The 15727-nt window shown below is 43.9% G+C and overlaps 1 protein-coding gene across 1 annotated transcript; it reads left to right on the forward strand.

Moving 5' to 3' along the window:
- Positions 1–845: 845 nt before the first annotated feature.
- T265_06005 (hypothetical protein) lies at positions 846–6641 on the forward strand (the record flags this gene model as incomplete). The annotated part of the gene is made up of 2 exons (XM_009171164.1): positions 846–916; positions 6404–6641. The coding sequence occupies 2 exons, from the start codon at positions 846–848 to the stop codon at positions 6639–6641; spliced, it is 309 nt and encodes a 102-aa protein (XP_009169428.1).
- Positions 6642–15727: the final 9086 nt, after the last annotated feature.

Raw genomic sequence — 15727 nt, forward strand, 5'->3', positions numbered from 1 at the left:
CACACGAAGGGCAGTGTGCTATCGGACAAATTAAGCCGGAAATTGTTGTTCAGTTCAAAGTGGGACAAATTTTCGTAACAACCCCAGAAATAAGTGTAAACAAATCGTCTATAGAAAAACGGTTGAGGCAGAGTCGACTTTGAATAAAATAGAACAGTTCAGTCTTGAAACTTGAGCAGTCACCGGAAGGGTGCTGACTTAGCCTGAGGAATAGGGAGACAAATAATTACTCCACGTAGTTAACAAGAATGGCAGTTAGGGATTGTTAGAGTGCTCATGGTTGTATCGCTAGCTCAATCACCCGAAATTCTGTCTCAAGTGATGCTCTAAAGGGCTAGAATTTTGACTGATCCTCTCGCGCATTATGTTTTTTTATTCTTCTGGAGTTTGAACTTTTCAGTCAGCGGTTGGTCCAAACAGCTGTTTTCGAGCAAATCGCGTTGTCACTTTAGCGAATAAAAAAACACGGTTTCATGGGGGCCACACTTAAGAGACTATGCTCAAAGCGCGACATCCTTAGTCAAAGCATCTGGGGTAATTAAGCCATGCAGAACCTGAGGTAAGTCCTAGGTTCTAAAGGGCAGTTTTGACAAAGATTTGAGAAACCCTCCTCCAGCCAGTCAAATGAGTTTTTCACTGTAGGCGAGCTCTTTCTTCAGTTATCTATTTAGGTTGAGGGGTCGCGGGATTCGTAGAATCCACGTTAACATCACAGTTGTCCTTCTGTCCTGACGCGATGAGTCTGGTGAGTTCACACCAAAGTGGAACAAACTGGATTCGAGATTCGCTCAGATCCTAGATTATCAGTAGTGCACATTCTTGGCAGTGACGAGGTCTGAACTGATATGCCAGTGAAACGTGTGGCGCTTCTTCAGCAGCGCACGCTGGAGGCACCTAAGTTGACACGTCTGAATAGGTGATTGTGTTCACGTTTGAGCGATGTGACTGGTTTGCCTGACGCCGCGAACGGCAACCCAATAACTGACCTGATTTCGTTGGTTGATTGACCCCCCGTAAGGCATTCCCAGTCAGCACCACGGCATTTCGAACCTGCTACGAACATGGATTCTTCAGATCCCGCAACCACTCACACCTAATCGAAAAATGTTCACATCAGGCGCTTGTGTGAAACACAGCGACAATTTTCACCAACAGGCATCTGCTAAGAGCTCGTCATTCTGGGTGTCGAAATCAAATTAGTGAAGGACTTTGATTGTTTGGACTACACTGTTCTGTTATCTGGCAACCACTAACTGCTGTAAATAAAATATCGGAAATGGTTCATTATTTAGGCATCCGTTCTACACCTTCGTAGTCTTACATCAATAATTCCCTCTCTTGTACTCCTTTGAAACCTCAGAATGAGAGATTTAATGCTTTCAGTCAACTCACTTCTCTTAACAACTGTATAAGAATTGTATCATGAATTGTATCATGAACTGTATCATGATGATGTGCTTTCGTGCAAGCTTCGGCCTTTTTTACATCAGAAACGGATAAAATGTCCGTAGAACTACAATCAAAGAAGTTTTGCTTCATGTCTGTCAAGCACGGCCCGTCCAATATTGGGACATCGAGCGTCTTAAAACATTCGATTACCGGACTGCATCAAATCCGTAATGAACGATCCATTGGCGCTTATGAGATACTACTTATCCGGGGGCTTGCAGTGTGTGTATTAGATCAGCGTCTACAAAAGAAACCCTCTTCTCCATTCTCAACAATCACTCGCGGACAAATCGCACCGTGGCAACACGAGGCGAAATCATATACTGTCAAGTTGAGCACCGTCGGATCCTTGCGCCTGGGGGTGGTTAGAAGCCTTACAGGACATGAGTGGCAAGCAATCCCCATGTTAAACTATTGTTGCCTTCCGGCTAGATTACATGGCTAAAGTCTTTCAGTGGTTGTGAGCTGGATTTTGGCTGGGTAAAGTTCGTAAAAGATTATTTGTTGCATCTTGCTTCAGCACGATGCCAAGACCTATTTATTTCAATAGCTTTTCGGGGTGCAGGCAGTCTATTATTGATCGTTCTCCCCGGGGACAAGAATGTTCTTGCAATAAGTTTCCTGCCCACTCCCCTCTTATGTCTTCTTGCTCCTTACCAGGTCCTTAGTGCTGCATATTTGTATGGCGTTAAAGTACTCCTTTTCGTCTAGATTTTCATTGCTTCCCGTGGCGAACATTTTGGTTCCTCATTCTTCCACCTAGGGTGGATTCCTCAGTTCTTCCACCAGGGTGGCGAGTTCCGGCCTACTTCAGAAATCGAAAATAAAGATGACGGTGGTATTTCGCGACAAAGATGAAACAGTTGTGGAGGTTTCAGTGTTCTGTATAGCAACGAGAACTCTAAAAGTGAAGTTACAAGATATCTTCAATCCCTAGTGAAATCAAAATAGGTCATTCAGGCTACCTTGTATGACTGCCAAATGTAAAATAGACCTTGAAGGGTGATAAATTAGGCATGATACTACCCCCATATCCAGATATCATTTGTCTCACTAATCAAAGCAATCACTGGCGTCTGTTAAAGTGTCAACTCAACGGTGTTCATCATTTGTTTCAGCGAAGCTGCTTAGAAGTTTCTTCTGTGTGTGAATGAATAGCGTATTACTACTGTCATCTTGTGTGTATGACACCTTTACCAGACAGTTACCTCCAGTCTAAACACCGGCCTGATGAAAACAGTGGCTATTTTGCTACTGACAACCTACTGTACAGACAACCTGAGTCCAAGACGTTGTTGACCTGCGAGGTAGAATTTTTGACTGAGTTGACAGTCTCCAAACTAGAGCTATTTTTGACGACAAACACAATGTTGACGAATTTCACTGTATTCGGTTCAGGTCTCCATTTTGACATGTTCTGGTGTGTGTGTTGATTCTTCTAGAATAAGCATGCTGTTGTTATAGAATGACAAATTTTGAAGAAGGACCAGCTTGAAACAAACGGTGCATCATCGTCAAGTCGAAGACTTTTGTCCGGTTTACCCCAGCCTTGTAAAGACAACACCATCAGTTTTGTTCAAAGATCGGATTGATGGCGCCGATTAACACTTTACCTGACTGTTACAGCATGACAGGACGTACAGGGGAATAACATATGGTTTTGTGTATCAGCATATTGTTTTCCGCGTGTGACAAACAATGTGATGAAGAATACAAGACTCCACGATGTATATCACTACCTGTGACGGCCTATACTACTGATAAGACATACAAGTAGCCTATGGTCCGATGTTCACGCTCCGCCCTAGTATATGGGGAAAGGTCAGGTTTACTAAAGAAATTATGGAATCAGTATTCCGAAAACCTTCATGAAAGCTCAAGAGAACGCTTGAGAATGTTCACTTTTCAAGATCTCTGTGCAGATGGTGTTCACTTTCGTGTCTAATAGCTTGGAACCGTTTGGCTCATGCTTGCCAATAAGTAAATAAGTAAATACATAAACCGTTCTTCCGCGCCCGTCACTCCGATTGTGCTGTCGTTCGGCTAGTGTACGCCACTCACTAGAATGACAGACTTTTAGCCTCATGCAGATGGTGATTTGCAGAGATCAAATTCTGTGATTGCTCACAGTTCTGTGAGCGTTTTCTCATTGAGCAAACCCCGCAACTCACCAAGAATTGTGTGGTGCCAAATTTGTGAGAGAACCGTTTCGTTGTGCACAAACGCAAATGCATTGCGAATTTACTTTCCTCTCTTTGTTCTGGAATACCCAGCGCTTCGTCTTACGGAAAAATTCTCAATAAATACGGACTACTGACAAATTATGTGTAGTTTAATTTAGACGCATTTTATTGGAGCCATTCCCAGAACCCCACTGGTCTGCCGTTCTTTGGGACCATATTCTCCTGAATCGGCCGAATCTACAGTATTTACAAAAACGCTTTCATTCATGGGCGGTGTTGCTGGCATCGTTAATTTGCCACTACCAACTGCGTTCTCCCGGTAACTAAGGATACCTGAGTATGGGCCCAAACAAGATTGGAGTCAGTTAGGATCAGAATGTGCATACGTTTCGATGACTCAAACGCAGATTAATCTCAGACAACCAACAAGACGTTCACTTGATCGTTAGCACGGCAAAGTGACCTTGATAATGGCTATCGCTCTAATGGTTAACGCCTCGTCAATGCTAGGCGAAACGAGTTTGTGTAGATCAGCAGAAAGGTAGATGGGTTACTCGGTTCTGGTTCGTGGTATGTACAGAAAAGCTTGACTGGAGATTGACCGTCCGGTTTGTGCTAGTGATGACCCTTGCAATGTATTCTTTTACAAACTTTATACTGTCCCAACTAGATGCATCAAGAAGACTCAGTGTTTTAAATTGCAGTATTTTGTTATTGCTTGTCTTACTTCATAAGTTGACTGGGCCGTTTAAGTAGCTTAGTTTGATGCCATAGAATCTTAGTCCGTATGACATTTATTCACAAAAAGTCAAGTGTTTACCCTTCTCTCACACACCCTCACTCGATTTAGCCAGCTAACCACGGCTAGCCGGTCGTGGGGATCACCAAGAGCACCTGCCGCAGGGATGTCGGCATCCTACAATGAAAACTGACATAACCAGATGTGCCCCCTACCCAGAGGGATCTGCTCATGTGAATTTTGAGTGAACAGCCATGATGATCAGCAGCTGAAGGAGTTGCGGACAACTTCATCGATCACTCGAAGCGAGACGGTCAAATTCAGTGAACAGTACTCCGTAACTTTCTGGGCAGCGTCTGATAACTTGTGACAAGTTCTGGTCACTCTAGCCATGTATTGCATCTTACATATTCCCTGCGGTCAGTCCACGCAACAGACATGCGTACGCTCTGCTGAAGCACCACAAAGTCACTGACCTGGTCACTTTGATGGAATACGGGTTAGAACGGCAGTTTCCGTACGGAGGGTATGGTACTACTCTGCCTAGCCGTCTATGTCATTTGGAGCCCGAAAATTGGTACTGAACATCGAGATGATAGGTGGATACGATGGAACAGATGTTTCGGTCGAACTTTTGCAAAAATCTGGAAGCACCCACAGGTGATAGCGTCCTTGTGGTGAACAACGATACCGTGATAGAAACTTGATTAGTAGCATGCCCCTCTATTCTCCTCTTTTGTAGTCTTGAATGGAATCCAGAGTATCTTGGTTATTAAATATTAGTGTCAGTAGCCTTATCGACATTCGAGGCATGCGCTGGTTGTCTTTGCGTATTTGTTCCCATCGGTTGTCCCCAAAATAGACAAAGGTTGCAAGGCTGTTGTTTTTAGGTTATCCAAACGTGTTCGACAGTAACGATCGAGGTACGTTGTTGCAGATGCTCGCAGAATTTTGAACCTAATCATATCTGTTTAGGTTGTTCCAGAACATTTTCATCAACAGGGCACAAGTCACGAGTCTAGGTGGCGGAAAATCGACTTCCGTCTGCGCTTGCCCTATAGGATTTGCTTTTCCACTCCTGATTTCTCCGGCAATAATTTGATTGGTTCCACCAACTGCAACCCAGGAACATATTTGAACTTTAAACGGGTTTGAGCGAACTCACGAATTACTGTCAGAAGCGGTGTTTATCCCTCATTTTCCGAATGATTCCAGAACGGAATCTGTACCGCCCGTCAAAAATGTTCCTCTTCCAAAAGAACATCACATGAATTAGTTGAGGTGAGTCATGTCAGGTAATATCAGCTGGTTGCCTAATTTTGAAGTGTCCAAAAGTCCGACGACTAGCACTTTACTTATCCAGATTAAGAATATCACCTGTACCAACAAGCCTTATAACAGGAGGCCCAACCTCCTCCAACAGTGGGCGTATTTTTCTGATCCCAGGCCCTCGGAGAGGGACCCTTTATTACTTTGACATCATGGAGGCATGTTTCAGGACGTAAAGGAATCCGTAAGACTAATCTTGTTGAATTTCTCGTAAGCAACCATTGTGACGTTTGCTCGGACGTTTTGCTCAGAATAATATCGGGTACTCAACAGCATTTCCCCCAGATTGTCTGACGCTATTTTTTCATCCTAAAACCGGTCCACGGTCAGCTTCAGTCAGGTTCTATGCATTAACTGCAAAAACTTAGGAGCGAACACTCGGCTGTTCAAAGTAGCCTGATGTCTAACGAATTCAGCGCATGGGACAAATTAAATCTTGGGGTTTTTGCGGGATAGGTTCATAGCCACACCACTCTCGTTTGAACGGCCGTGTTCCTGTTCTGGCGTAATTATTCCGGTGAGTCCATGAACAAAATACCTATCCCGCAAAAACCCCAAAATTGCAACCGAAAATCTGCCTAGTGGGGTTTCAAGCGTGTGCCACGCTACCTGACTGGGAAGTCCTGACTGGCGGGTCAATCGATCGTCACAACCGGGACAGTTACTGGGTCGTCGTTCGAGCACACTAATCACATCACTCAAGTGTGAACACGTTCGCCTGTTCAGATGTGATAATTCAGATGCGCCCAATGTGTGTTGGTGGATTAGTGGTTACACGCTCGCCTCGCATGTCAGATGTCCGGGGCTCAAATCCCGGCACGGCCATTGGATATGCACCGCCGATGAGATCCAATAAGAGCGAAACTCTAGTCCAGTGCTTCCCTTTGGTGTGGACTCACCGGAATAACAACACCCGTACAGGAATGCGGCCGCTCAAATGAGAGTGGTGTGGCTATGAACAGATTAAATCGTTTACTTCAGTAAATGTTGCTTACTCATATGAAGTGGATTTGGTTGTTGAACAATCAGGATTCTAGACTAAGATTTCTTCCTGACACTGAATCCAATCTACGCTGAAAAGCCCAGAAGCACTGTTTCATTCTTACTGGGAATCATCAGCAACGAGCATCTCACAAAACCCAGAGTTGTGACCCCCTGACCTTTTGACCAGTGGTTGGACACTTGACCGGCTGATGAGCGGCGCGGTTAGTTTCAAATTAGCCCCGCTCATCTTTATCCAGGGACGACTTTTAAGTTGAAAGTTTCGCTTATCATTTGATTAGTTCTGTTAACAGATTTTAGATCTTTTCAAAAAAGTTTTCCCCTTTTACGTAAACAACGTCCTATCCTCAAGAAATACACTCATTTGCAAATCAATTTGTTTTCCACGAGAGACTTGACTGAATCATAAACGACAGATTCACTTGAGTCTCTCGTAAAAACCAACTTGATTTGCAAATGAGTGTATTTCTCAAAAACAGTCCAATTTGGGTTCAAGTAGAACATGAGGTTGACGGAAACTCGGGGACTGCGCCTACCTGATGAGCCCCAAGAAGATTGAAACCGGTCGTGGGCTGTCGAAGAGTTTTCAGCAACCTTGTGAGTAGTTTCCTTTATGAAAAACATCCTATCCTGTCTAGATGCCATTTAACCTCATTGCTGATCAACTGATCGTTGCCATGCGGTTTAATAACCAGCCACCTGCCGACATAGTGTAGAACCGAATCTTCCAGAGGATACGTTGGATGCCCATTACCGATGAATCCTAATCAGAACGAGGTTGCTGTACCATGGATCTTGGATTTGGCACAGGCTGAATTCAACTGAAGGGTGAAATCCCATGAAAATTTCCAAATGTCCCCGTGATATTCTCAGATTTCTGGTTGCTGAAATCGAAACTATGCCTTTACTGGTAAAACAACGTATGATTGGCTATACGAGGGTTTTTGACTCGTTGCCACGGATCCCAGTTATTTTGAAGTGGATGATATCTCGATTTCTGAATGCCTTAAAAATATCTGACTTCCATCCGAGGCCGAAGGAAGCGAGCCTGATCCTCAATGTATAGCATGTAAGTAGACACAAAATACCCTTCCCAGCAAACGATAGAGAGGAATTGTACAAATTCCTTGTTACAGCTACTTTGTTGGAGGACTTGGTGCTAACAACGTCAGAGAGATTTGTAAGGGTTAGAAGTTGACGCAATTATCTAACTCGATTATGTCAGTCCAATCAAAAGAAAACCATGCACGTTGAATCCATTTCTTTCATCACTGTCGATACGAGCCTGAACTTTAAAGAACACTTGGGCTATAGAGCGACGGGATTTTTGGCTACATTAAGTCAAGAAGAGCACGTGAAACAGTGACACATCTATGGCCTGTAATGGAATACAGGTGCGAAATTGAAATCTTTGACCACCTGATTAACGTGCTGAATTTTCAGCAGACTGGAGCGCACGCTTAAAGACCTAAAATGTTCAGATCCATCTACTAAGTGAGATCTTTGATTGATCTTAACTCATTTAAAGGCCGATGAAAAAACTGATGCAGCGAGACACAGAGTACCCTACTTCCATCACGTGTTGTGTGTCGAGTAGGGAGATTTATATCTAACTTCGACCACTTTACCTTTGGGGCATGATACTGAAAATCACACCAACTGACTTCGGAATATTCTGGTGCGGATGAAGCGTAGAAATGGTGTTTAGGCATGGTTGAAGCACGCTCCTCTAGATAAAATGGTCTACCAAGGAAACCTGGATTGGCTAAAAGTTTAAGGAGAAGCGGTGAGCAAGGAAACACGGTTGATGACTTGACCGCGGAAGATGACATTTCAACCAAGACTCGACATACATGCTTCATTTGCATTGCCAACACCGTTTTCTAGATTCGGTTGATGTGCTGCACCCCCCATACATGGTTTGGCAGTTGACTGTATCTGTTCGAACGACGCACTACTATTTGGATGCTAGTAGCGTGAAAAATATAACCATACTTAGATGAGGCCTGTTGACCAGGCAAATTTTCTGGCATGATCTGGTTTTCCGTGATACGGAGACCGCAGACGAGTCCATGACGCGATTGAAAATCCAACGGAATCGAATCGTCGCAATACTGGGTGCAGGTCTCAGTGTCTTGTATATCATGAAGGTGCCGAGGCCAGCCGTTTAAGTATAATAGCTTCCCTTCACCATTATAACAGTGTACAAGTGCGCCATGAGGCAGTATGTGTTGTGTTGTGATGCGCATGATATTTTCCTTAAGATGCTATGGTAAGGGAGGCACTGACTTGCCTCAGTTCTGTCTATCTATATCTGGTAGTTTCCGGTACTTTCGTGTCCCACAAGGCATGATAAGGGATCTCCGTTGTACAATAGCCCGCTTATTGTGCAGCACTGAGACACATGGAAACTTGGATATTCTCAAGTTTGTGTGGATAACCGTTCTCCAATGTTCTCGACTGCGACGTTTTCCCATGCTCTAGAACAAAAGTGACGTCATTATTTAAAGATTACTGAAAATGACCCAATATCAGAATTTCGAACGTCTTTGAGTTGCAGCGCCATTCTACGGGTGGTGGAGAGAGAAAGAAAGCATTCACTGCGAAGTTAATTATTAGAAAACACCAAATGAGCAGTTACAGACTATTGGACAGGGAAGCAAAACTCTCATATGCATCTTGTTAACGAAACCTGAATATCCATCTTCTCCTTGAACGCGTCTTTCTGAACTTTCCTGGATATTCATGGACTGTTACGCAAACGCAAGCAAATGCGACTCCACGAATTCCGTAATAGATCTCACTTTTCAAAAGACGCGAAGAGGACTTACAAGAAAACATGCTACTCGCATGTCCCATCAGTAGTGTCCACCGTTACAGTGGTTGACAAGTTGGTTTATGCTGTGTATTCAAGCCATTCATTTGCAGCAATTAAACCGGTGGAACTGGTTCCGCATCAGATTGATTAAACTCTCATGCGAAGGAATTTTGTGTTCGGGATCCACCCTATTCATTCGATCTGAAGGAATTTGTGCAAATACCGCAAGTGGAATTGTTACTGATCTGGTTGTAAGGTAAGTAGGTTGATTATCAGAAGGTGGCAAGGACTAACAACTGTGTGTTTTGTGCCCTTGATAAAGACAAATGCAACTCAAAAAGGAGATGGGCCAAAACGTGACTTATCATTTGAGGACTCCTGAATGAAGGTCCGGGCGCGGAACGTGTCTTCTCTGCAGTGTAGCTGTTACCCGTATTCCGTAGTTGACCGTGGAGAATTGCGGAGCTCGGTCAACTTCCTGTCCTTTGCGCGAAAGTGTGTGTGTGTATTTTTGGGCCGAGTCGCATGCCTGTTATTTGGAAGAACAGGGATGTCCATTCGTGCTTGATGATTGCACGACCATGAATACAACTTGACCTGATGTGGTTGAAGTTCGTAGGCCTGGCGCGTGATACAGGTGGCAGCCGCATGAAGAAGAATGAGTGGGAAATTGTAATGTACATGTTATCGACTAAGATTGCAAGTGGGACAAGGATTGTTGCGTGATTTGAGTGTTCGTGATCTAGTGAGTGCCCGCTACAAAGTCTATGGAGCAAAAACCAAATTGTCATCTGCATACTGTCCGGGTTAAGCTGCCTTATATTAATGAGAAGCGTACAACGGCCCGAAGCATGACACTATCGGTATCTGTGCCTTCATCAAGGCGATCGAACGTTGTATTAGTCCTTGCAGTGAATGCGTTTATTCCACAACCAACTGTCAGGTTTACTAAAAATGTGCTGCCAAAATGGCAGAAGTCTGCAAGCATGATATCTTGAAAATTTTTAAATGAATACCTCAGACCTTGGATTTACCTTCTAATGCAGGTTGAAGTTTGAAAAGACCAAAATTTAAGCTGAGATGAAATAACATTTAACCAGTGGCTGTAGTCAGACTCTGGAATTCCGTTACAAACTGTCAAAATACAGCGAGACTGTACCCGGCCAGCAGCATGCAGACTTTGAACTCGCACCAGTTTTTCTGGGTTGTTCAACTGAATGAACATCTATCCAAGCGGTAGGGGATAGTTATGCCGTCTTCAAGATGGCTGAGTGCTTTTGAGCAGGCGGTCGTAAGGATAAAGGTGAACATGCCTTAAACAGGCATCGAAATCGAATTCGGTCGAGATAATTACGCGGCTTCGCACGTAATATTTCATTCGGTCATGAATGTCCCTGATGAGCTCAACACATTTAGCCGGACAGTCAAGATTTATTTGAACAATCCACCCTGCTTCTCTGCTGACTGTGTCGAAGGTGAGGTGCACCAATTGCCTACAGAGCGTCTGATTTAATAATTGTAATGTACATGTTATCGACTAAGATTGCAAGTGGGACAAGGATTGTTGCGTGATTTGAGTGTTCGTGATCTAGTGAGTGCCCGCTACAAAGTCTATGGAGCAAAAACCAAATTGTCATCTGCATACTGTCCGGGTTAAGCTGCCTTATATTAATGAGAAGCGTACAACGGCCCGAAGCATGACACTATCGGTATCTGTGCCTTCATCAAGGCGATCGAACGTTGTATTAGTCCTTGCAGTGAATGCGTTTATTCCACAACCAACTGTCAGGTTTACTAAAAATGTGCTGCCAAAATGGCAGAAGTCTGCAAGCATGATATCTTGAAAATTTTTAAATGAATACCTCAGACCTTGGATTTACCTTCTAATGCAGGTTGAAGTTTGAAAAGACCAAAATTTAAGCTGAGATGAAATAACATTTAACCAGTGGCTGTAGTCAGACTCTGGAATTCCGTTACAAACTGTCAAAATACAGCGAGACTGTACCCGGCCAGCAGCATGCAGACTTTGAACTCGCACCAGTTTTTCTGGGTTGTTCAACTGAATGAACATCTATCCAAGCGGTAGGGGATAGTTATGCCGTCTTCAAGATGGCTGAGTGCTTTTGAGCAGGCGGTCGTAAGGATAAAGGTGAACATGCCTTAAACAGGCATCGAAATCGAATTCGGTCGAGATAATTACGCGGCTTCGCACGTAATATTTCATTCGGTCATGAATGTCCCTGATGAGCTCAACACATTTAGCCGGACAGTCAAGATTTATTTGAACAATCCACCCTGCTTCTCTGCTGACTGTGTCGAAGGTGAGGTGCACCAATTGCCTACAGAGCGTCTGATTTAATCGAAATGTCTCGAAACCGGTCGTGGGCTGTCGACGAATTTTTAGAAACCTAATGAGTAGCGCATTACAAATATATACACGTATCGCGATATTTTGCACATCGTAGCGACTGAAACATGAGGCGGCCTGGTGCCGCACATTCAGTTGCCTTAGAACATCACAAACGAGAGATTTAGCCGGGTTCCAGGTGAGTCTCTCGAAAACCCAAATTGGTTTGCAAATGAGTGTATTTCGTTAATTAATCACTCTTCGAACTCTTTGAAATCAACACTTCCGTTCGGAAACGTTTTCCTACTTGATGACGCTGATTAGTCGACTGAGCGGAGTACGAACGAACAGTTTCTCGTGTGCTCTACACAGAAGGTCGATTGCACTGTAAATGTCGGTATTGTGTTAATATCCTTGAAACCCTACGGGACAGATTTCTCCTGTGCGTGCATCAGGTTCGTCATGCACTGCTGGCTCTCCCAGACTTAACAATTCTCCAGGCAAGGCACCCAGCCTAAACACTTTATGAATAAGACAGTCAAGTGGGCATTCACTGCATCTTGGGAGAGATAAGCCATGTAGCACAAACCCACATCGCCTGATTGGTTGAGTACCACTTACATGTAATGTTCCAAAACACCGAATTTTGGCTAAATTTGTCAATTTCCTACTATGTTGTTTGTCTCCTACCAACCAAAGATACTAAATCTTAGATCGGTGAATCTTTTTTCATTCTAGTAGAATATCCTATGTGATGACCGCTTTCCGAGTGTTGAACTTTGTCCGGTACGCAACCCATCCTCAACTTGCAGTAGATTTTGGTCCTTGGGCTTCCAGGTTGCCTTAAGGCTGCTGTATCCGTTGAATCTTGGACTATTTTGATGAACACCAGATTCTTGTTAATCCAGGTGAATGCTGACGAGACACTATCATTAAGCCTCGTCTCCGTTCTTACTTAATTCCAATTTTAACTGGTGAGTAAACTTTTTCCCGATAGCAGAATTGTTCAGCGGATATCTGCCGAGTTATGGTAACCTAAAAACATCTGATTGTCAGTTTACGTAATTCAAACGAAAGTGCATCTTTCAACTATGGTCTAGCGAAAAGCAGAATAGTTTGAGGCACCCTCTGAAATGGGCAAACGAAAGTTGTTACAGATGTATTTGAAGGGGGATCACAAAACTCTTCGTATGTCACCATCGTGATGAGACTAGAAGAGCCTGGAAAAAATTCTCGATTCTGATTGGCGCAATCAATCCAAGCAACGAGAGTTTACCTTCCTCTGGTCCGTAGTCACTCCGTCCAACGGGAGTGATGTTCGCTTCATCCAAGCACCTTGCCTCAGCGCAGAGCCTCTTTTGTTTGAACTATAACCGACTGGCTATCAGAAGACGTGCAGTGGCTGCAGGACGAGCAAACTGATCTTATCTCGGTGAAATTGTTTACTTATTCGTAATGAACTATTCATAAGGTTGCTGAAAATTCGTCGACAGCACGCGACCGGTTTTGCCCTTCTTGGGGCTCATCAGGTAGACGCAGTCCCCGGGTTTCCGTCAGCCTTACGTTCTACTTGAAACCAAATTGCACGAAATTAGCGAAATACACTCATTTGCAAACTAATTTGGTTTTGCGAGACACTCACTTGGAACCCGGCTGAATCTCTCGTTTAACTATTCTTCAATATAGACTGGAATAGTGGTCGATAATCACCAACTTTCATGGAGCAATATAAAGACAGTCCAACAGATTGGTACACTTGCTCTGTCAACATACGATAGGACGTATCATATGAGAATACCGATGCGTGGTTCATCCTTGAAGTTGTCTGCCCTTGTTTGCCATTTGACCAGATCGTTTCATCCGAAGGGCATATGGATAATCTATCAGTGGGAACGACACTCTTCATGCCAATCACTTAACTGAGTTTTGACTAGAAAACTGAAACCATTCAGTTAAGTCACAGTCGAGAAAGCCTTCAGCATCGTCTTCAAGGTTTTTGACCTGATTAGAGGACAAAAGAGGACGGCGAATTTCTTCACCTGGTGATGCGTCTGTAAAGAATAACGCTCTGGACACTGATACCGAGACGGGTCTTCCGAAAGAAATTTTGTTCCTCCACAGGAAAGATCACAGTCTCAGTTAAGCAGTCGGATGTAAGCAGGCAAAGATGATGTTATTATGGGAGCTCCGCTTGACCCAGTGCCGGCTGATATGGGCGTAGGCAACTGAATTTTATTCTGTGCTTAAGGTGGATGAATTGAAAGCCTTCTCCTCAAATGAACTCATCCCTAGTGCAACTGTGATGGAATCCAGCCAAACGCCACGTTCTTTTAGACTCCGAAATCCAGCATAAACTTTCTGGACGTTAAAAGAACCGTAATGGCACATGCCGGAAAAAATTGCATTGGAAACAGAGTAAGCGGAGTAAGCGGTACATGTAATTTGAAGTCCGTTCACCTAAACCTAAATAGAAAGTCATATGAAATTTCACTGAATTCAATTTCAGTGGCTACGTATGTGACTGATACTGATCAAGATCCTATTAAAAACTCTCCGGAAGTCTGAGCAATCCCATCATATCACTTGATTTTTGTGTGAGATCGAATGCTCTTTGTTGCCCTGGAGATATTCATCCGGTTGCGCAACCTTGAATGGTGTGCACAAAACACTTTGTATGGACCTTCAGGAGGCTGACGAGAGTTTCGAACCGGAACAGACCTCGATTACGTAGTGGTTGACACTGACCTCTGATCTCCAAATTTGGCGTAGTGATTATTACTAACTCACTATTAAACAGCAAACTTTCATTTCCGTACACTTTTAAATGACCTTCTGACTTTTTATCAAGGGGGCGGCTCATTGTTGTTGAGATCTCTTTGGCAGCCTACGACCGGTTTCGCTTACCTTAGGCTCATCGCGCAGATGAAATCTCCGAGTTCTCATCAAGCATATGTTCTACTTGAACCCGAATCGCACCTGATACCCCATATAAGCTCATTTGCAGACCACTTTGGTTACCACGGCAACTCGGGGGACTGCACCTACCTGAGGAGCCCCGAGAAGGGTGAAACCGGTCGTGGACTGTCGGAGAGTTTTCACCAACCTTGTGAGTAGTTTTTTTAATGAAAATATACTGTGATATCTCGAATATCCTTCCAACTGAAACACTAGCCGGTCTGTGTGTAGCACATTCAATCGGAAAGCAGTGAATAATGCTTTCTGCTTCAGATTCGCAACTTGGACCAACGATATCAAAATGTAAACTGCAATTTACGACCACTGCTGCATGGGATAACTTATCAGCTGAATTGAAACTTCGATGACTTAAAGCACTTGTTTGAGTACTGGCAAGAGAGACATCTGTGTATCTCCAGCCCAACATCGATCGCTACCGCCAGGAAAACTACCGAACAGGGGGTTTTCTGTGTACGATTCCTGGGTGATCCTCGTGTGTCAACGCAGGAGGAAACTAGTAGGACCTTCCCACGAGAGACGTCCAGCTGTAAAAGTTAGGTCACCTTGTGTGATGTAACATGTAGGATGCAAAACGATGATATATCCGACGCGGTCAAGCGATTCGGGAGTAGTTAGGACCAAGTAATTGTTGATGGATGATAGGCAGTAGTATTTTCCATAGTTTTCACTTTTTCGCCGGATATGCCCATTCGAAACCGAGATAGCTTATCAGTCATCCGATTTTGTGTTCCACGATGATACTTAACATCAGACCTTGGTTTACTACTCGTGAACACCATCGGCCGTTTGTTTGGCTTAATTTTCTCAACCGAGTAGAACGCCGAGGGCTAAGTGACCCGTACGTAAAAATAAATATCGCATGAGCGCACACACGAAAGTGCGCA

This window comes from Opisthorchis viverrini (genome assembly GCF_000715545.1).
Source record: "Opisthorchis viverrini unplaced genomic scaffold opera_v5_121, whole genome shotgun sequence".
Classification (NCBI taxonomy): Eukaryota; Metazoa; Platyhelminthes; class Trematoda; order Opisthorchiida; family Opisthorchiidae; genus Opisthorchis; species Opisthorchis viverrini.